The following is a 22,317-nucleotide window of genomic DNA, read 5'->3' on the forward strand; positions in this document are numbered from 1 at the left end:
CTAGAGTGCTCTTGCACTAGTGCCCGTTTCTGGACACGGGACTACTCCATGCAGCTCGACACACTTTCACAACTACCTAAGTACAAAGGAAAAAAGTTGCTAGGCAGCTCCCCAGCTCAGGTCTCTTTACAAATCCCAGGAGGGTCGAAGCCCAGGGCTTCAGCTTCAGTTAACAGGAGCTGGCGAGTGAGAAAAATATAAACCGTAGTCTCAAAAGGAGAAAAGAAGGCGCTATCCAGCAGCACCCTTCCCTCCTACGGAGGATGGAATTTAGCAGGAACAACACTCCCTGGCTGGAAGCCAGTTAAAAGGGGCAACAGGTAGCCCCTAGTCTAGAGAAAGAGCATCCTGGGGACTGCCATTCTGCACCAGTGGGGCAATTATCTGCTCCAGATCCTATCGGCTCAGCTATTATGTGAAACTTATTTTACCAAAAGCTTCTGTTGACAAGCAGGGCCGGCTTTAGGCCAATTCCCCTGAATCGGGCCCTGCACCCTATAGAAAAGCACTTAATTTTTTAATTTTTACTCACCCAGGGGCAGTCCGGGTCTTCGTTTCGCCAGCGGGTCTTTCATTCGCTCCAGGTCTTCCGCAGCACTGAAGGACCTGCCGCTGAAATGCCGTCGAAGACCTGGAGCAAGTGAAGGACCTACTGCCGAAGTTCCACCGAAGACCCAGACCACCGCCGGGTGTTCGAATCGGGCCCCACAGTTCCTAAAGCCGGCCCTGTGACAAGTGTGTCCAAAGGGAAGTGGAAATTCAACAGCAGCTCACAATCTACAGCTAAAAATATCAGTTTGACTGGGGGGGGACACTGGTGTGTGTTGCTTTGCAGAACTGTTATTGAAGAACTAGCTCCTGAATAGTTCACATTCAAGCTGCAAAGAAAGGGAATTTATCTGGGAAGCTACCTAGTGACCTCTCTCCGCAATAACCCATTAAAGAAGGGTTTACACGTTTCCGAAGGAGGAGTGAGAACGAATCCAAGTCTGTTCACAGCAAAGAAGAAAGGGAGATAAATGTTGGATAAAACTCACTGTTTTTATTTAAAAGACAAAAAGGGTAGAACTGAGTGCGTCACAGAGTGTGATGCAGGTGTACAACGCATGTACATAGCTCTAAAACCATTTCATTGCATCATTTTTATTTTTTTTTAGCATTTGTAAGATCAAAGCAAACGTTCTGGAAAATTCCTAAAGAACACCAAGCACGTCAAACATGCGGCCATGTGCTTGAAAGCTAATGTTTTTAATTCTGAGATGCAGACACCCACCGTGGAGCCGTTGGTCTTTAACAATCATACCCCACCCCTGAGCTGCTGGGGACAGGCCTCAAGGTTCTACACTTCAGAAACTCCCCCAAGCAAATCCAAGGCAATTATTCTGGATAACAAAACTCAGCATGCACAGACAAAAAGCCATGAGAATGACAGTATTTTCTGCTCCCACCCCATTCCCTAGCAAGCCAAGTGTCTGATTCACCACTGCACTACACTGGTGCGTCCCCCACCGTTAACAGGCCCTACACATTTAGCAGTGCAACTTTGGTTACTGGGCGTTCGGAAGGACTTTATGCAGACACATCAGTTCAGTAATTCCTCAGCTCTGAAGCATCGCTTTGTGTATTCAGTCTCCACAGTTTCTGCCTCTAGGTAAACAGTGGTAGCTGAAGCCTTTCCACTTCACTGTTTCATCCCTTGTTCTACCACCTCCAACAGCTGCCCTGCCAACCAGTTCACTGCTGCTGCTGCTCCTGCAAAGGGAAAGGCCCTCTTTTTTTTTTTGCAAGATAGAGGGACCTTTCAGCAGCGCACACTTCTCCCAGGTCAGGAAGTCCTTAGTGAGGACTTCACAGCTGCATCTTGAACAGCAGAGCTAGACCAGCTGCCAGGAGTAAACTGTGCTAATCCCACAGCTATCAATTAAGCTATCAGGCAAGGGTGAGATTTAAACGTTCACGAGCGAGGGAATTCCGATTTAAGGTTTCATATGGAATATAATCTCACTTCTCAATCTGAATCCAACAGCCATCGATAGGAAAAAACAAACGAGCCTTAATTAACCGTCCCAGTAAGTTTCTAGCACAAGCGCCCAGCCACATCCTGGCTACATTTAAAGGTGCACCCACATTTTTTTTGCTAAATGCCAACATTTTATCAGCACTGCTACAAATAAACCACTTGTGTCGACTCCCGTTTCGTAAGGCTCTGTGTGGCTTAGGAGGGCTGTACTTACAGCTTCCTGAATGATCTCAGCGGAGGACACAGACAAAAACAAATGAACAAAAACCCAAAGCCATTTGTCAGAGGGAAGAGAGTAATGAGAGAAAGGAACCTTCCTGCAGCACATTCCTCAACAAGGTGAGGTCTCCAGTCTGGAGAGCTTTTTCTCCCTTTTCTTGCTAGCCTCACCTTGCACCGAAGAACTGGTTTTATTATCACGCAATTGTATCCATTGTACACCCAAACCAGGAAAGACACTGAGCGCAGCACAGCAGCTGAACGGAGCGTAGAGCAGGAGACTATTAGTGCAAGCTACAATCCATCTACAGGGGTCACTGTGTCATTTAGTGTGTTAGTGTTGGGCCAGATGGGGGAACAACTGGGCGGGGTGGGGGGGGTGCAGTGAAGCACAGGGCTGTGCGGAGAAGACACTGACACTACCCCCGTATCAGAATGCAGCCAGTGACATTTCTAAAGCAGCAGTGCAAGTTCCAAGGAACAAGTAGGCATTAGCGGGAAAGCCAGTTGTCGAGAGTGCACCCAGCATGCAGAGTGGGTCTACAGCTGCACGCAGCTGTGTAACGATAACAGACATGTGTGAAGGGTGCTCACACCACTGAGGGAGATTTGTCTGGCCTGGTCCAAGGGGTAGAATAACCAGGAGTCACAAGTTTCCAATAAACAAGGAAAATCTAGGTTAACTGTCATCAACAGCTCCTGGGGGACGTGTTCTTGCTGCTTACGGAACAGTCTCCCAAGGGAAATGGTAAAAGCCAGGCCCTGGAGACATTTACAACTGGATTAAATAAAAACCAGCACGAATTTTCAGAAAAATCCCACCTCTGGAGGTAGCTGCACCCTATTGTTTCAGCTCGGTGGGTTTGGGTTTGGTTAAGCAGGATGAAAACAGAGTTTCTAACCCTCAGGGACTAGCCCCTTGTCATACAGCGTAGGGCATGCCCCTGCATTGGCCCTGGGGGGGCAAGGAGAGGGAGAAAGGACCCAAGAGACCTCCCCATCTCTAGTTTCTGTGAGAACAAAGCAGTTGTCAATTCAAAGGTCCAACTTCCATAGGTCTTAGAAGAGTCCCAGCAAGGCAAATTGTAGGAAACTATGAAAATACCCACCCTGGCCTCCCCAATAACCCATCACTCTGTCTCCTCCAATGGCCTGCGGGGGTCGGGGATGCCAATAATTCTACTGTATTACTTTAAACCCCCTCACCTCTCTGGGCAAAGGGCACTGCCATGATTCCCTACGTGGGAGAAAGAGACAGATCTGTGGCTGAGTCTGGTGTGTGCTCCACACAGGGAAGATCAACAGGCAGGCTGCTATCACCACCCCATGCCAGCACTCAAAGCTGGCAGGCTGCCTCCTCCTGGGGGTAGCTGTCGTGCCCTGATGAGGGAACAGCACAGGGCGTGGATGGGGCTGCTGGGAGCAGGGGGCTCTGCAAACCTGCGTGGGGAGCAGTGGGGGGATGGGGCAGAGCAGGAGAGGGAATGGAGAGAGTTGGGGGACCCAAACAGGAGGAATGGGGTCAGGAGCGTAGGTGAGGGTCCTTCCATGCTCCCGGTCGGCGGCAATTCTGCAGCGGGGGGGGGTCCTTCCGCACTCCCGGTCTTCGGGGCACTTCAGCGGCGGGTCCTGGAGCGAGTGAGGACCCGCCGCAGAACTGCCGCTGAAGATCCGGAGCGTGGCAGGACCCCCCATCACCAAATTGCCGCCGAGGGTGGTAAAATGCCGACCCCCCAAATCCTAGTGTCCTAGGCGACCGCCTAGGTAGCCTAAATGGAAGCACCAGCCCTGAATGGGGTAAGGGAAAGGCAGGCAGGAGGGGAAAAGAGGGGTCCCAGCCTGGGAGAGAGTCCTGACTACTGAATCCAGGATGCAACATTCTCATGAACATTTACCAGCCAAGCCACAAAATCTCCCCTCCCGAAATCCCCTGCGCCCCCATCCAGCCTGTCTGCCCTCTCACCTGAGGTGTCCCACATGTTGAGCTCGATGCGCTGCTTGTCGATCTCGAAGCTCGCCGTGTAGTTCTCGAACACGGTGGGGACATAGTTCTGGGGGAGGAGACGAGATAAGCCCAGGTTAGCAGCGCCAAGCCTGCAGCCCCAGGGAGCCAAGCGGATCCTGCCTCAGCGCCAGCACCAGGAGCTGATCACGGATTGTAACTGTCCCTGACAGACCCCAGCCAGCGTCTGGTGGCACCCCCAGCCCAGACACCAGCTCCCCTGGTCACACCCCAAATCCCCCAACCAGACCCCCATCAACTCCGCCACACTCACAGGCCATCTCTCGTGCTCCTCCGACCGCACCCCCAAGTCTCCCACCCAGACCCCTTCATCCCTCACTGACCCACAGCCATGCCACACCCCAAGTCCCCCAGCTGCACCCAAATACCCCACCTAGAACCCCAGCTCTCCCAGCTGGAACCCCAGATCCCTTCATCACCCATTGCACCCCCAGGCCCCCATCAACCTCTGCTGCACTCACAGGCCATTCCCTGTGCTCCCCCAGCCACACCCTCAAATCCCCTACCCAGACCCTCAGCCAGAACCCCAGTTCCCTTCATCTCCCACCGCACCCCCAGCCCTCCATCAACTCCTGCCACACCCACAGGCCATCCCTTGAGTTCCCCTGACTGCACCCCCAAATCCCCCACCCAGACCCCCAGATCTCCCAGCCAGAAACCCAGCCACCTTCAGCCCCCGACTGCACCTCCAAATCCCCCACCCAGACCTCCAGCTCCCCCCGGATCCCAAATCCCCCGGCCGGACCCCCAGCTCTCCCAGCCAGAACCCCACCCCCCTTCATCCCCCACCGCAGCCCCAGCCCCTGCCGCACCCACAGACCATCCCCCGTGCTCCCCACTCCCCCGGCCGCACCTCGGGGTAACAGTCCTTGGCGAAGACATGCAGCAGCGCCGTCTTGCCGCACTGGGTGTCCCCCACCACCACGATCTTGCAGCGGGCCCCGCTCTCCATGGTGCCGCTACGCGCCCCACATCGCGCCGCCCGGCTCCGCTCCGGACCCGCGCCGGGCGCCCGGGCCGCTTTAGCCAGGACCAGCCGCCGCGCTGGCCTGCGCCCCAGCTCCGCCCGGCACCAACCAGGCGCGGAGCCGCGCGCGCCGCCCCGCCTCGAGCCCCGCTGCGACCGCCGCTCCCTGGCGGGTCTTGCGAAGCGCCAGCGGGTGGTGCGGTACGGGGCGTCTCGCGCCCCGCCTCTGAAAGCCGCAGCACAGCCCAGACCCAGTCATCGCCTCCCCAGCCAAATCCGCCACTCTCACCTCCTCCCCGAGCCGCCCCCAGGCTCAAGCCCCCAGTTCATCTCCCTCACCACAGCATCCCCCAACTACGGCCTCTCCTCCCAGAGCCCCAGCTCAGCCCCCCCAGTTTCATCCTTCCCCAGAACCCACCCAGCACAGCGCCGAGCCCCCATATCTCTCCCCACCACAATCTCCGCCAACTCAGCACCTCCTCCCGACGCCCCCCAGCTCCGTCCACCCCCAATTCATCCCCCCCCAAATCCCCCCAACTCAGCCCTCCTCCCGAGCCCCCCCAGCTCAGTCCGAGCCCCCAATTCTGCGCGCGCCGCGGCCAAATCCCCAACTCACCCTTCCCGAGCCCCCCAGCTCAGCCCCCCCAGTCATCCTCCGCCACAATCCCCCAATCAGCCCTCCTCCCCGAGCCCCCAGCTCAGCCCCACCCAAGATCATCCCTCCCACCACAATCCCCTCAACTCAGCCCTCCTCCCCGAGCCCTCCCAGCTCAAGCCCCCCCAGTCATACTCCCCACAATCCACTCAACCCAGCCTCCTCCCCGAGCCCATCCCACCTCAGGCCCCCCTCAGTCATACCACTCCCCACAATCCCCTCAACTCAGCCTCCTCCCCGAGCCCCCCAAGCACAGCCCACCCCCAATGTCATCGTCCCCCACAAATCCCTCCAACTCAGCCTCCTCACCGAAGCCCCCGCTCAGCCCACCCCCAAGTCATCCCTCCCCACAATCCTCCCTCAACTCAGCCCTCCCCCGAGCCCCCCAAGCTCAGCCCCCCCCAGTCCATCCCTCCCCAAATCCCCCAACTCAGCGCTCCCCCCAGACCCCCCAGCCAGCCCGACCGCCCAATTCATACCCTCCCCCAACATCCCCTCATCAGCCATCCTCCCGATCCCCCAGCTCAGCCCCCCCAGTCATCCCTCCCCTAAGAAAAATCCCCCAACTCAGCCTTCTCTCCCCGAGCCCCCCCAGCACAGCCCACCCACCAATTCATCCCTCCCAAATCGCCCTCAACTAGCCTCCTCCCGACCCCCAGCTCAGTCCCGAGCCCAAATTCATCACCCTCCAACCCACCCAATCACCAACCCCAAGCCTTCATTCTGCCCTTCACTCCAGCCCCCTCCCAGCACACAGCTCGCCGAGCCCCCAATTCATACCTCCCCCAAATCCCCCGAACTCAGCCCCTCTCCCCGAGCCCCAGCCAAGCCCCCCAGTCACTCCCCCAGCAATCCCCCAACTGCAGCCTCCTACCCGAGCCCCCCCAGCTCAGCCCCCAGTCATCCTCCGCCACAATCCCCCAACTCACACTCCTCCCAGAGCCCCCCACTCAGCCCCCCCCAGTCATCCCCTCCCCAGAATCCCCCAGCACAGCCCGAGCCCAATTCATCCCTCCCCCACAATCCCCCGCAAACTCAAGCCCTCCCTCCCCGAGCCCCCCCAGCTCATCCGAGCCCCCAATTCATCCTCCCCCCCAATCCCCCGACTCAGCCCCCCCAAGCCCCCCCAGCACAGCCCCGAGCCCCAATTCATCCTCCCCACAACCCCCCAACTCAGCCCCTCCCCCCGAGCCCCCCCAGCACAGCCGCACCCAATCATCCTCCCCACATCCCCTCAACTCACCTCCCGCCCAAGCCGCCCGAGCCCCCATTCATCCCTCCCCACAATCCCCCTCAATCACGCCAAGCCCCCCAAAGTCCCCAAGTTCATCCTCCCCACAACCCCCAACCAGCCCCCTCCCCGAGCCCACCAGCTCAAAGCCGAGCCCCAATTCATCGCCTCCCCCACATCCCCCCTAACTCAGCCCTCCTCCCGAGCCCCCCAGACACCTCGAGCCCCATTCATCCCTCCCCACAATCCCCCTCACATGCCCCTAGCCCAATTTCCTCCCCACCCCCTAACTAGCCCTCTTGCCGACCGCGAGCGACCCCACATTCATCCCCCCCCAAATCCCCATAACTCAGCCCTCTCCCCGAGCCCCACCAGCACACGCCCCCAGTCATCCTCCCCCAAATCCTCCTCAACTCAGCCCCTACGAGCCCCTCTTAAGCTCCACAGTTCATCCCCCCCACAATCCCTCAACTCATCCTCTACCCCGAGCCCCCCAGCCACACCCCCCCAGTCATCCCTCCCCCACAATCCCCAAACTCACAAGCCCCCAAGTCCCCATTCTCTTCCAGATACGCCCTCTCCAGCGTCAGTCACCGAGCCCCAATTCATCCCTCCCAAATCCCCTCAACTCAACCTCTCTCGCGCCGGGAGCCCCCCAGTCTCAGCCGAAGCCCTCCATCTCATCCCTCGCCCCCAGAGCCCCAACTCAGTCCCTCCTCCCCGAGCCCCCCAGCTTCAGCTGCCCCTAATCATCCCTCCCCACAATCCTCCAGTCACCACGCATTCAAGCCCCTCCCAGCATCTCCCCCAGCTCAGCCCGAGCCCAATCACTCCTCCTCCAACACCCAGCTCAATCTCCCCAGCTCCCCAGCCAGCCAGTCCCATTCACCTCCCCAACAATCCCTCCACCCACTATCCTCAGCCCCATTCACCTCCCCGAGCCCCGTCAGCGCCCTCAATTCTCCCCACATCCCCAGCCAGCAGCCCCAAATCCCATTCAGTCCTCCCCAAATGCCCCCAAGCTCTAGCCTCCCACCTAAGCCCCCCAGCTCTCCAGCCACCCACAGTCATCCGCTCCCGCCCACCATCCCTCTCAACCTCAGCCCTCCTCACCCGACACGCCCACCCGCAGCTCAGCCCCGCTCCCTAGTCATTCCTCCCCCACAATCCCCTCAACACTCAGCCCAAGCCCCCAATTCATCCGCTCACGCACAATCCCCCAACTCAGCCCTCCTCCCCGGCCCCCCAGCTCAGCCCGAGCCCCCCCAAATCATCCCTCCCCCAAAGCACCCCTACAGAAACGCAGCCCAAGCCCCCAAGTCCCCAATTCATCCCTCCCCCACAATCCCCTCAACTCAGCCCTCTCCCCGAGCCCCCCAGCACAGCCCACCAGTCATACCTCCCCCAATCCCCCTCAAATCAGCCAAGCCCCCAAGTACCCAATTCACCCTCCCCCACAATCCCTCAAAGCTCAACCCCTCCTCCCCGAGCCCCCCAGCACAGCCCACCAGTCATCCCTCCCCCACAATCCCCCTCAACCTCAGCCCAAGCCCCCAAGTCCCCAATTTCATCGCTCCGCCACATCCCCTCAACTCAGCCCAGAGCCCCCCAAGTCCCACAGTTCATCCTCCCCACAATCCCTCAACTCAGCCCTCCTCCCCGAGCCCCCCCAGCTCAGCCCGAGCCCCCAAATTCATACCCGCCCCCACCAATCCCCTCAAGCTCAGGCCCCTCCTCCCGAGCCCCCCCAGCCAGCCCCCCAGCATCCCTCCGCACATCCCCTCAAACTCAGCCCAAGCCCCCTAAGTCCCCAATGATCCCTCCCCACAATCCCCCCAACTTCACCTCCTCGCCCGAGCCCCCGCCCAGTCTCAGCCCAGATCCCCACATCCCCAATAGGCACCTCCCTCCCAAGCCCTCCCACTCAGCCCCATTCATTCCTTCCCCCGAATCACGCCGCACAGCCCAGCCCCCCATCATCCTCCACCCCACAATCTCCGCCCTCCACTTCTCCACCCACCCCTCCGTCCACCCCAATTCATACCCTCCCACCACAATCCCCCATACTCAGCCTCCTCCGAGCCCCCGCAGCACGTCCACCCTCCATCATTCCCTCCCCCACAATCCCCTCAACCCAGCCCTCGAAGCCCCCCAGGTCAGCGCACCCATCATCTCTTCCCCCACATCCCCTCAACCCATCAGCCCTCCTCCCGACCCCCCCATGCTCAGGGCCGGCCCCCCAGATCATCCCTCCCCCACAAACCCCTCAACTCATCCCTCCTCCCGACCCCCCAGCTCAGCCCAAGCCCCCAATTCCATCCCTCCCCTCAATGCCCCCAACTCATCACCTCCATACCCGACCCCCCCAGCTCAGCCTGAGCCCTAATCATCCCTCCCCCACAATCCTCCCAGCTTGGCCCAAGCCCCCCATCCCCCCCCACAATCTCCCCCAGCCTCAGCCGAGCCCCCATTCATATTTCCCCAACAATCCCTACCAGCTCATCCCTCCTCCCTGAGTCCCCAGCTCAGCCCGAGATCCCTCCATATCATCCCCAACAATCCCCCACCATCCCATCATCCTCAAAGCCCCCATATCAATCCCTGCCTCCCTGAGCCCCGGACCAGGCCCGATGCCCCCAATTCATCCTACCCGAGCGAGATCACCCCCCAGCTCAGCCCAGCCCCCCCCAAGTCCCAATTCATCCCTCCCCACAATGCCCCCAGCCATCCCTCCTCCGCCCAAGCCCCCCCAGCTCAACCCTCCTGCCAGCTCGCCAACTCATCCTGCCCTCCCGCCCACTCATCCCTCTCCCTAACCCTCCCCCAACTCATCCCACTCATCCCTGCCCCAACCCCTCAGCTCAGCCCCCTTCCCCATAGTCACTGGGACAGGGGTGCCAGGTTCTGCAGGGGCTGTTTCAGCCAGTAACTCATTGCCTCTTGGTTCCGCTTTGCGCTTGGCTCACTGGCCCCATGCTGCCGTGTTTGAGTCACCAGCAGCGCAGGAGATGGGCTGAGTAAGAACTAAGGGGGGGAGGGGGGAGAGCCAATGAACCAAACTGTAAACCCTGCATGTGATGGAAATCAGGTTCCAGCACCCAAGGGCTGAACTGAACTTCATCTGGGGGCGCAGGAGACATCTCAGCCGCTCACCTAATGCACTGAATGTGTGTAGGGTTACACCACCCCAGAGCTGGGCTCCGCAGTGCTGCCCGGGGGGATCTACCGGGGGAGCACCCATCTCTGCTTTCTTGGGGGCCTGCAATCAATTCCCGCACTTGGTGTTTGATTTCTCGGCTTTAGGGCTGGCTTGAATGGAATGGGATCTATTACAGTAGCTTCAGGCAGAGGCCCCAGACAGGCGTGGCACCCAGTTAAGGCAGACTCTGTACAGACAGGTAGTGTAAGCTGCTGACCTGCCAAGATTTGTGCCTATGCTTATCGGGATGTGGTGAGTAGGGCTACTGCAATGTAGAAAGGCTTTGTGTGCCTCAGTCTTTGCAGGATTGGGGTAGGGTGACCAGATGTCCCAATTTTATAGGGACAGTCCAGATTTTTGGATCTTTTTCTTATATAGGCTCCTATTACCCCCACACACACACCCCTGTCCCGATTTTTCACATTTGCCGTCTGTTCACCCTAGATTGGGGACTGAATAGGTGTGATTAGAATCCAGCATACCTTGCTCTGCCAGCCTCTGGCGAGCTTTAACCGAGACACTGCTGACATGAGCAAGGTCCTGATCCCACCAGAAGAACTCTGCAGACAGCCCTGGGCCCACACATGGCCCCATTCATGTAAAAGGGGCTCTGCTCACACAGAACCGGGACCTACAATCCCCCAAAGCATCTCGGTCATTAATCTGTAATGGGCAGACAGAGAAGCGCACAGTTCATCATTAACTGTTATTGATAGCACACTTTGGGTGACTTAAGTGCTTTACAAATAATAATAATGGCTTTTCCCTGGTGCAGATAATGTATCTCATCAGTCAGTGAAGGTGTTGTTTCTCCAGGCTGTGGATACTGGTTGTTGTGCCCTGGCCCAGAGCTGGTGGTAAGCTAACCTAGTAATAATGATCCGCCAGCATCCTCCTGCAACCAAACTTCTAGCAGCTGATTGCATACTGAGATACGCTTGCTGAGCTGCCAGGCCCTTTTCTGGCTCTGACCTAGCCAGATGGTTATAACTGGTTCTGGGGAAGCCTTGGGCACTTCCCAGAGCACCTCTCTTGCCTATGTCTAAAGCTAAGAACGAAATGTCATATCAGGGTGCTCACCACAAGGGAGGCATGAACAAATACACAGGTATCGCCAGACCTGAGCCTGCATGGGCCAATGGGTCTTTGCACCTTTTTGCCAGCCTGTTGTCTGGGTTCACCGGGGGGCCTGGTGAAATTGCACTTACAATCACATTTCTGAGTACTTGTGAAAAACAGGAGTTTTCACAGGTCTTTGCAAAGCAGGGCTTGGTTGTGTTGGAGGAGGGCTACCGGTAAATCAAATGGGAGGAGTCATGTGGTGCCTAGGCCAAGTGCAGTGGGGTGAATTTCATCTTCTGTGCAGTACTGACCTGCTTTAATTGAAGGTACCTTTGTATGTTACAACGGAGGGTTTCTTTTTGTAGATTGCATAGGGTGAGAACTGTGATTGTCAGCTCTTCGGGGCAGGCTCTGTCTTTTGGGTTACATTCGTGCAGCATGGGGGGCCTGGGGCACTACCGTCGTGCAAATAATAACAACACTAATGAAAGGCACCAAAGCACCTGGAAGGCATCCCAGAGGGCAGTGCTGTTCACCCTCACCTAGCACTGTTCCTCCTGTGTCGCCCCAGCATGTGTTAGCTCTTAGTCAGGAGCAGAGGTGGTAGGGGAAATGTTTTGTTCCCATGAACATTTTCAGCAAAAATTAAAAACTTTTCATTTCATTTTCATTAAACATTTTCTTTAAAAAAAACAACAGTTTTTAGACTTTTTGTTTTTGTTTTCAGTTGCCACAACATTTTGTCAGTTCATTGTCCACCTCCAAAATTTTGACGAAAGCAGACATTTCCCACTGTGACAAAAATGCCGTGTCTTCAAACCATTTTGAATTACAGATGTTGACTAGTTCTACTCAAGAGTCTAAAACCTCTGCATTATTTAATGAAGAGCATCAATAGTATCTGCAAAGACAGAAGGCTGGGCTGCTGGCCATTTATACATGCTTCTGCCTTCAGACAGATACACAGGCCTGGCCTTCTGCAAAGAGTTTGGTCATTTCAGCTCTGCAGTGGAGGGGCGTTCCTCACTATGTGTGGCCTACGTGCATATACATTACACGTACCGATTTTAATTAGCGGAGGTCTTGAAAGAGGAAGGGCTCCTTCTATGCTAATATCTCACTGGCTGAGTTGCAGAAAGATTTACCCTAATGGCAAATTTTAATTTGTCAGCGACAGGCTGTCACAAAATGCTGTAAAAAGAGAGGTGACGGAGACCCAGCGACTCTGAAGAAGTGGAAATAGAAATGTTTCGGCAGCGATGGCGGGCGGGCGGGCGCGGGGGGCTATGAATGGGCTGAGGGGCTCATTTGTTATTGTTCAAAGCGTGTTTGGTTTTCATGAAGAAACGTTGTGCACAGGGCAAAGGACGGAGACAAAGCCAGGAAAGGCGCCCGCTGCTCTTCTCTGAGAGAGTTTGTGGGGCTACCAGTGCCCAAAGCTCTCAGTTGCTCTACCATCAGCTAAGGAGTCTGTTCGCCTGAGCGCTGACTGGGACACGTTTCCGCAGACTGGCCTGCATCTTGCAGAGTTGGCTACAGCTCCATTGCACATTGACAGGTCAGGCCCCCGTGACCCCAGCCGGGATCCATGTGTCCCCAGGCTCTGTCATGGCCGCCTGCCCCTGTGGCAAAGGCCTTATCTAGATTAGGATTTAAGGGGTGACATTAGCACGTGTTAACTAGCGCACTGTAAAATCCGGTCTTGACAAAGCTGTGCACATGCTGGCAGGGGCATGGGAAATCACAGAACAGCACTGCCAGTCCTGTATAAGTGGAAGCCAGGCGGTTGGTGCTGTTATTCCTTTAAGCCAGGGGGTGCTGCCGCACACCCAGCCCCCCTCCTTCTAGCACCTGTGCACTCTAAGCAAGCCAGAGGGGGCTGGGTGGGGCTCTCCTTGCAGCCCTGAGACACAGCTGCTCACAGACTATAAGGCCAGAAGCACCCTTGGGAGCATTTACTCTGAGCTCCCCAGGCACAGACCACAGGACTGAATGAATCCCTGCTGGAGCCAGAGCACTGCTAGTTAGAAAGCCGTCCAACCTTCACTGGAAAGTAGCCAAGGATGGAGAATCCAGCCCAGCCCTTGGTGAATTGGCCCAGTGTCTAATTATCCTCACTATAAACTTTTGGACCTTGTTTCTATCCTGAATTTGTCTAGCTTCCACTCCTAGACACTGGATCACGTTAGACCTTTGCTCCAGAGGGAGTAGACAAGTTTTCCCCATGCTCAGTCCCTGGGGCCTTTGCAGCAGCCTCAGCCCCTGCTGACTCAAGAACCTACAGGAGAAAGGGGTTGATTTCCCAATCCCCTTCCCTACAGCTTTTCCAGAGCCGCATAGGGAATTCAGCAGCTAGTCTTCTGCAAAGACAGGAGGGGCACAGCTGCAGCATATGTCCCGTTTGGTGCAATCTACCATTTGGCAGGGCAACACTTGCATAATGTCTGTTACCCAACCCACACTTGCAGGGAGCAGAGAGCTACCCAATGAAATCCCACCAGCTTAGCCCCACTTGCTGTGAGTGACAGATGGTTTCCACACACAGTGCTGACCGTGGTTTCTCCAGTGGCTGGATATTCCCTTTCTCAAGGGAGCTTTGGATCATTATTGTAACTCACACAACTATTACTATTTTATTTATGGTAGCACCCAAAGCTCCCAGTCAGAATCGGGCGCCGTTGTGCCTAGTACGGTGCAAACACATTGCAGGAGGCAGTGCCAATGTAAAGCCCAGCAGGGCTCAAACCCAGGCCTGCAGAGCCACTGGATAGCAGCCAGCTCCATTCTGCCACCCTGTGGCATCTGTAAGGAGCTTGTGCCATGACCCAATGTGGACACAGACCATGGGAAATCCTGCCTCAAGGGGTCTGACTGCCAGCAGCCTCATGGCTCCTGATTGGCTCCCTGCCCTATATAAACCCAAGGGGCATTCTGAGAAGCATCCAGGTAACAGGGTGGATCTCCTGTAGCTGCCCCAAACATCCCTGCTCCTGAGGTCCTGGCTTTGACCTTGGCTTGATTTTGGATTTCACTCCTGACCAGGACCCTGAAACCCAACTCTGATTCTTGATATCGACCCTGGCCTGGAACTTGGCTATGAACACCTCTGTGGCTCTCAGGGGGCATGTGCGGGGGGGGGAGGGGGGACCAGGGACACCCCCCCCACCCAAATAATCATTGGGGGCACAGAACTTCTCCAGCCCAGGGCTCTGAAGGGAGGGAAAATTGAGCTTCTCCTGGGGGTGGCAGCAAGCTCCTCGTGGGGAGGGGGCAGTGAGCTGTGCCCCCCCAAAAAAAGGGGGTACAATTTTAATTCCTGCACATCGCCCTGGCTGCCCTCAGTCCCAGGTTTGACCGTCTTCTGACCCTTGGTCCCAACTCCCTTTGTCAGGATCCTGACACCCTGCCTCAAAGAGCTCACACTCTGAAAGCTCAGTCCTGCAATGTCTCACCTTTGGCCCAAGGGGTGCTCCAGTGATGTGAGCGAGGACCCGCCCACATACAGCATGTTGCAGGATCTGGGCCTAATTTAAGAGAAAATGCAAAAAGTGAGTATAACAGACATGAGTGGGGGCGGGCACAGGAATAGGCCACCAACAGCACAAACTGAGGCTTCTGAATCCTTAGGCGCTGGATTTTTAATGTATTTGCAGAGGGGAAGCCAAAGGAACCCCCATGTTGTTCTGTGCAGTAGGGCGTCATCCAGCAAAGCACTTAAGCACGCATGTCACTTGAAGCACATGACCAGTCCTGTTGACACTAATGGTGCTACTTGCATGCTTCGAGTTATGCATGTGCCTGTGTGTGTGCAGGCCTTTACTGGGTATTTTTCACTCCTTCCTGTTTTTCTGGGTCTTGCATTACTTGGTACAGAGCTTTTGCTGCACCATTTAACTCCTCCATCTGTAGCTCCACAGCCTGTGTATTACATCCCACATAACTTTGGAATCGCCCCAATATATTTCTCCACCAGGAAGACAGAAATAGGGAGACACATTTTTATTTCCTGACAGATCTATTTTTAAATGTCTCCTTGGTGTCTGATTAAATATTGTGCCAGAGAGCTAGAAACTTACAAGGCAAACATGCAGAGTCTTGATGGGCTCTAGCAGAAAATGCACTTTCAGCAGTTAAATCATTCAGCCCCGCGTCGCATGTTATTTGATGGATTCACCTAGGAGATTAGGAGGTGGAGCAGTAGTGGAGTTTGAACACACACAGCAAAAGATACAAATCAACAGCAGTTAGGGAGGTTGCTGTTCTGCCTGTTTTCATTCTGCACTAGAATAACGCTGAGCTGACTCGCCACTGGCATTAATGAAGTTTGCACCTTGGAGTGAGCAATTTAATTTATCTCAGCAAACCAAAGCTCATTATAACAGCCCGTAAATGCTATCTGATGAAAGCAGCATCCTTCAGCAATCTCAGGGATTAGAATACAGAGGTATTCGACTGACAAGGACAGTAATCTTATTGTCTGTGTTATAGCCTAATGAGATACTGGGAATTCACAGCTCTAACTGAGGTATTGAATCAGAAAAGCGAGCGGGAGCCCCTGAAATGCTCCAGTTACACAGCAGCCCCTCTTTCCTCTGGCTCTGCTGAAGAGACAGTCCCTGGGATGCCTTCAAGACCAGACAGGCTGAAACTTCATTTGAGCCATGCAAGGGTCTGAAGGACTCTCCAGGCGCCGCAGAGTCCGACTAAGAGCTTTCTTTCCAACTAGAATACACAGACAGGCTTATGGCAGGGGCTGTCACTTGCAGCATCAGGTACACATAATGTGCCCTCACCACCTGGTACAGCCAGCTGTTTGAAACTCAGTCCTCCCTGCTTGTTTGGGCCTTCCCCAGGCTGTAGCTTCAAGGTGGAAGCAGCACTGAACAGACACACTCTGTTTTCTGGTAGGGCCCTTTCAGGGCCGGCTCCAGGCCCCAGCGCGCCAAGCGCGTGCTTGGGGTGGCATGCCCTGGGGTGCGCTCTGCGGTTGCCAGGAGGGTGGCAGGCGGCTCCGGTGGACTTCCCGCAGGCGTGCCTGCGGACGCTCCACCAGAGCCACAGGACCAGTGGACTCTCCGCAGGCACGCCTGCGGGAGGTCCACCAGAGCCACGGGACCGGCGAGTGGCAGAGCGCTCCCCGTGGCGCACCGCCGAGCTTGGGGTGGCGAAATGGCTAGAGTCAGCCCTGGGCCCTTTGTATCAAGGCTGTCCGTTGTTTTCACAGCAGGACAGCTCTCTGCTCACTCCTGGGATCACAGGTTATCAGGATTACGGAGCTGAGTGGTTGAAATCTTTTCGTCAGAGATCTTTCAACAAGACCCAGCTTTCGGAATAAGGCGATCGTTTTCCGCCGGTGTGTTCTTATTGTTTGGCATCTTTGCAGGACTGCCCAGAGGTGGGGGCAAGTGGGGCAATTTGCCCCGGGCCCCACAGGAGCCCCCACAAGAATATAGTATTCTATAGTATTGAAACTTTTTTTTATGGAAGGGGCCCTCGAAATAGCTTTGCCCCAGGCCCCCTAAATCCTCTGGGCAGCCCTGATCTTTTGTCACAATGAGCTGAACATTCTGGGTGCTGGAATTTTTCTGTTCTCCCTCTTTTCCAGCATGGGGATGTGAAGACTACTGACAACCAAAACCGGACAGTTTCAATTTCAGTTTCAACCAAAATGAATTTTTGTTTAGTATGAATGAACAATTGAAAATTTACAGGAAATTTTGAAAACCCACCACCACCATTTAGACATTTCTTTTAAAAAAATCTCTGGCCAAAATACGTTTCATTTTTAGACCTGCCCATCATTTACTTCTGGTGTCCGAGTTGCACCTGCAGGGTGCAGGGAGGGGTCCTACTGGCCCAAGCACCACCCAGCCATGTGGCAGAAAGACAACACTTGCTGCAGAGAGCTCCTGCTCTAGGCTAACAACAGGGTGCACCCAGACTGACAAAGCAGCTGCAAGGTTGGGGAGGGAGTAACAAGAACGCACTCCTGAACAGATCAAATGTGCCTGCTGTCTAGCTTCCCACCTGCCATGTCACTACACTATGTTTATAAATATCTGTCTTCTACCTTTGTAATAGGTCTGGGAACCCCCCTGCTGCCAGCTAGTGAGAAAACCTCCTGTGACGTGGCAGTGATGCAATCAGAGAGCCATAGCAACCACTGTGACATAGTAGCTATGAAATGCAAAAACAATCACACAGCTCTCGAACCAGCCGTGCTGTATGGGAGAGAGCCCTCAGATAGCCATATCTTCCTTGCTGCTGTATTCCCATCACCCAGCCACCTCTCGCTCCCTCACACAGACCCTTCGCTCTTGCATGGCACTCTTCAGCCTTAGCACTCTTAGGGTTAGCCTTCGACAGGAGGGGAACAGAGTGGGACAATTACGGGCCCACAGTATGCCAGGGACTAGAACCCACTGCAGTGCTGTCCTCACATGCATTAGTGCTGCACAAAGCTAGTTATAACTATGTTGGCCTTGACAGCTAATTTCTTCTTCTGTAAGACAAAAATTAAAGGGGGTCAAGCCCCTTGGCTTCATGCTCAGCCCGTTTGCTTCCATCATTAGAAGAATGAGCCACTTTGCAAAGAAACTGGATCAAACTGTTTCCCCTCTTTACATCATCGAGAAGGTATGTGCGTTCAGCAACACCAGAGCCCCACAGCCAGGTGTGGATGGGAGAGGAAGCAGGATGCTGCTACTCCAGCCGACTCAGGCCTAGATGTCTCTTTGGCGTATCACTTTGTTTGGAAGGATTTGATTTTCATTGGGAAATGTCAATTTCACGGTTCACACACAAACCAATGAAAAAATATTTCCCTCAGAATAATCAAACAGTACAGACAAGCACACAAGGGTTAACCCTGCTTGCGAACTTGTTGGTGTCTGATTTAAAGCTATTTACTTTCTATTTTGGCATGCGTTACTGACCATTTATGTTTTAACAGTTATAAAACATTGTGAAGCTCAACATCTACAGTCACGGAATAATTATCCCCTGACATACACACCCAATTTTTCAGACCTGTGAACATTTAAATAGCTTAAAAAAAAACTTGCTTAAAACTCATCATTTGCGCAACTGTGAACATTTAAATAAAAATAATCAGGAAAAAATGCTTTAACAAAGACACTGCTGTTATCCGTCAAAATTATACACATCAAATTGTGCCAAAGCAACTTCCCCGGGGGAGGAGGGGCCAGTTCCTGGCGCAGGAGCCTAGTAAAGGAGGAAGTCACTGCACCCACTTACAGCCTGTGGCCACAAGAGGGTGAACAGGACCTGTCTCAGCTCACTCACGGCTGGTTTTCCTTTGCAGGGCGGGTGCCTCTGTGCGGCACAGTTAGGTGTGGTCCACAGAAGACATTGATGATGATGGTCGTTGTCTGCATCGCATCGTCCCACCTGAGGCTGGCCCCTGTGGTGCTAGGTGCTGTATGAACAGCCCCTGCTCCATGGGAAGAGGCGGAAGGATCCATTCCCCATTGTATGGCGGGGAAGCTGAGCCTCACCCAAGGAGTTTCTGACAGAGCAGGGCACTGAAGCCACCTCATAGCTCACAGTCCGCTCTCCTCATTAGCAAACAGTCTCTCTCCCTTTGCCTTCTCTCCTAGCATCAGCCCCCTCCCCATCTGTAACAATCCGTTGACCCAGCCTAGTGACACACACAAAGTTGTGGGTGGACAGAGACTTGTTAAACAAGACCAGGTGTTTAAAGATGTTTAGGTGCCTGAAGATACAGGATATTCAAAAGCACCTGAAGACCTATCAGGCCTGGTTGAAAGAGACAGTGAGACAGAGGGTCCGAAAGATAAGTCTGCCCAGAGCTATGCATCAGCTGAGCCTTGAAGGACCCGCTCCTCAGTCTCTCCTTCCCCTGGCTCCGCTGGGAGCCAAGAAAAGCAGGGTTTAGCCCTTCTGCTCAGGCTGGGGAGGGTTCCCTGCAGGGCTGGGAGGTTGGAGCAAGGCAGAGGGAGGCCTTGGCACCTCCATGCAAACTCCCATAGAAGAGGTGCCCCCTGGCCCCGTGGGACCCATTGCTGGGGACAGAGGGGTGAGGGGAATCTGCAGCCGGAGGCCTCTTGTGGCACAGGGCCAGCGGAAAGGCCTGTCCCTGTTGGGTTACAGCGCAGAGGGCTTGTGACCCACAGGCCCAGACGGCTGCTGCCAGCCCCGAGGTGCCATGTGTGCAAGGGCTGCACCATGGGGACGGAGGATGCTGAGAGATGCAGAGCTGCACTGAGTCCTACCGGCCCTCCTGAGAGCTCCCCCAAAGGCTGTCTCAAAAGGCGGACTGGACTCAGCTGTCTGGGGAGTGAATTGCTTTGAAAAGAGACAGCAGAGTTTGCTAATGGGCTGGGCAGCCTTAGGTTGGCATTCGCCCAGGAGTGGGACACAGGGCCACTGCACCACCAAGCTCTAGGGTGGGAGTACAAGAAGCAGCTGCAGAGGCCCCCTGGCATAGCAAGGGCCTTGCCACACCAGCCTCCCGTGGGTCAGAGTTGGAGCTGCAATAGGGGAGAGCCAGGGGACTACCAGGCATGAGGAGTTGGGGGTCTGCTCTGGGCCCCAAGCTCCAGCCCCAGGTTGCGGGAGTGGATTTCACATACCCCCAAGCCTGCTGCCTGCTGCACAGGCTGCAACACAGATCCTCAACGCCAACCTGGTAACTGACTTTACTACCTGGCATGTGTCTCTGTCATCCATCCCCTCACGGCTCTGCAGTGCCACGCACTGCAGGGCCCCAGCCCAACCAGTCACTCTGGGTGCTGCTGCAGCACACACAACAGTAGCCTCAGATTGTGTCCAGGCGTGGGCATCCCAGAACTAGACACCTAAACCCAGATTTCTGCACCCCAGAAAGTGGCCTGATTTTCCAAATTGCTAAGTACAAGCATCTCCCATTGATGCTCTGTCTAGGGCTTTGCTTAGTGGTGTGTCTCAGATGAATTGGTTTTATGAACGCCATCATGTGAAACTATAGAAGTTACTTTTGTGGCTTTGATAAGGTAGGAAATGCAGATCCTGCAATTTGTCCTCTGGCAGACAGCATGTGAAGATGCTAGGACTGTAATTTTAAAATCGCCATTGTGATTAAATGGCGAATGGCGCACTGGACACTCAGCGTTAAGGTTGTACACTGGAGTGTGATTTTCAGATCCTGGCTGTGTGCATGATAATACTGTGTAAAGTGGGTTAAGCGGGATACTCGTGTGCTGCTGAGGTCCAGCACAGCACCTCAGCAGCTGATGCTTGGAGACTGGTATTAGCTTGAGTGTGACAGTTGCGCTGGCTTATTATGATTTCCAGGCTATCTGGTGCTTGGGTCTTTGCACGGAAATTCACTGGAGGAGCCTCGATTTTTAGCTTGACAAAGGGGTTTGCATGGGAATTATATAGTGGAGTTCCAGATTTTTTTCAGTGTCTTGTCACTATAGAGAGTGAATTGCCATTCACTAAACATCAGTTAGTGTCAGACAATTGCCTCTGTTGTCTGTGTGATCAAAACAGCTGGCAGGAAAACTACAGCGCTGAATGGCAGCTATCTCTGAATGGTTGTGTCAGATGTGCTCCGTGTGCTGTTGTACATGTCAGAAATAAATGTCATTTACTGTGATACACATACAGACGTAATCCAGTAGCTTTAGCGTTCCCATCGTGTACGATACAGCACAGACGTCACCCAATGTCTGCTTCTTCGCTCCCCCCAGCCCCGCGCAAGAGAAAGGGAGTGCAGCATTAGGAAGGATTCATTCTTTCTCGTTCCCTACAACTCCAGATAAGTACATGGGGGTGGCGCTGGCTCCAGACCAGCAATGCCAGAAGTCTGCAACCTTGAGGGAACCATATGGACGGACGGAAAACCAGGTGCCCAGGGAACTTGCTGTCACACTGCTCCCAGCCTTGACATTTACTGCCGCTGTCTCTCCCAGGAAAGCTGGACAGAGAGAGAGGGGGCCTGGCATCCCCCTCTAGTGGCTGCTGCGCAGGGAGGATAACAGCCTCCATCGGGGGGCTGGAACAATTTGTATAGTGGTGGGGGCTGAGTGCCGTTGAATCAGACGGTAAACCCTGTATCTGAGGGAAACATTTCAAGCCAGGGGTGCAGCAGGCTACCTTCCCCTCTCCTCCCCCCACATCCCAGTGCCAGCACCTCTGGCCTATGTAGCTGCCAGCTAATGGTGTTACTCCTTTGGCTCAAGTGGTGGAGGTCTGCACTTTAGTGAATGCCCCAGTGACATTTGCATTCCCCAGCAATGAAAAGTGGTGGTTGGTCTCTCTCAGCTCAAGCAGAAAGTGGCTTTGGGTTGATACCTCAGGTTGCCAAAGGCTGCATTTGGCCTGTGGGCTGCATGTTGAGATCCTAGCCCTAGAGTTCCCTCCCTCCCGCACTGTTTACTCGCACACTAAATGGTCCCTGAACAAGCTGCCCCCTTTGGTGACTATCTGCCCCAGCCAACATGGCCAACTTGGTTCTGCCAGGCCAGGCAACACCAGGCCTCAGCACCCAAACCCACGCAACACCACCTCCTGCACATGGGATAACTGCGGTTTCTGTTGTGCACTAAGTCTTTCTTGGCAGAACGTCTCCTTTCATGTGACTCTGGCCCATCTGCAAGCCCCATGTGAGTGATCACCCGGCCATGACCTGCAAGCTCCTGAATTAGCTCCCCCCATCTCTGGCCATTTACAGGCTCCCCTGTGACTGATCCTGGCCAGGGGGTGGCAGATGTTTTGCTTCTCCAGGGAACCGGGAATTCTTTCAGAACTGGTTTTAATTCCACTCAGGCCCAGTGGGAAGCTCTGCCTCTCCCCCAGTCAGCACAGAGATTGTCCAGGCCTCAGACCAGACCACTCTAGAAGGTTCGGAGACAGGAATGAGAATTGGACATGAGAAATGCGGTGTGACAGGAATGGCAGAACCCCCCCAAAAAA

The 22,317-nt window shown here is 54.9% G+C and overlaps 1 protein-coding gene across 1 annotated transcript in view; it reads right to left on the minus strand.

The window, feature by feature from the left end:
* Window positions 1-5,271, minus strand: part of RND2 (Rho family GTPase 2) — a 47,925-nt gene extending 42,654 nt beyond the window's left edge. The window contains exons 1-2 of the mRNA XM_032772716.2: window positions 5,116-5,271; window positions 4,203-4,290 (exon numbers count right to left, since the gene is read on the minus strand). Of these exons, the coding sequence (XP_032628607.1) occupies window positions 4,203-4,290; window positions 5,116-5,214 (187 nt within the window). The 5' untranslated portion in view covers window positions 5,215-5,271. The remainder of the gene's footprint in view (window positions 1-4,202; window positions 4,291-5,115) is intronic.
* Window positions 5,272-22,317: the final 17,046 nt, after the last annotated feature.

The sequence above is a fragment of the Chelonoidis abingdonii genome, chromosome 21, assembly GCF_003597395.2.
Source record: "Chelonoidis abingdonii isolate Lonesome George chromosome 21, CheloAbing_2.0, whole genome shotgun sequence".
Lineage (NCBI taxonomy): Eukaryota > Metazoa > Chordata > Testudines > Testudinidae > Chelonoidis > Chelonoidis abingdonii.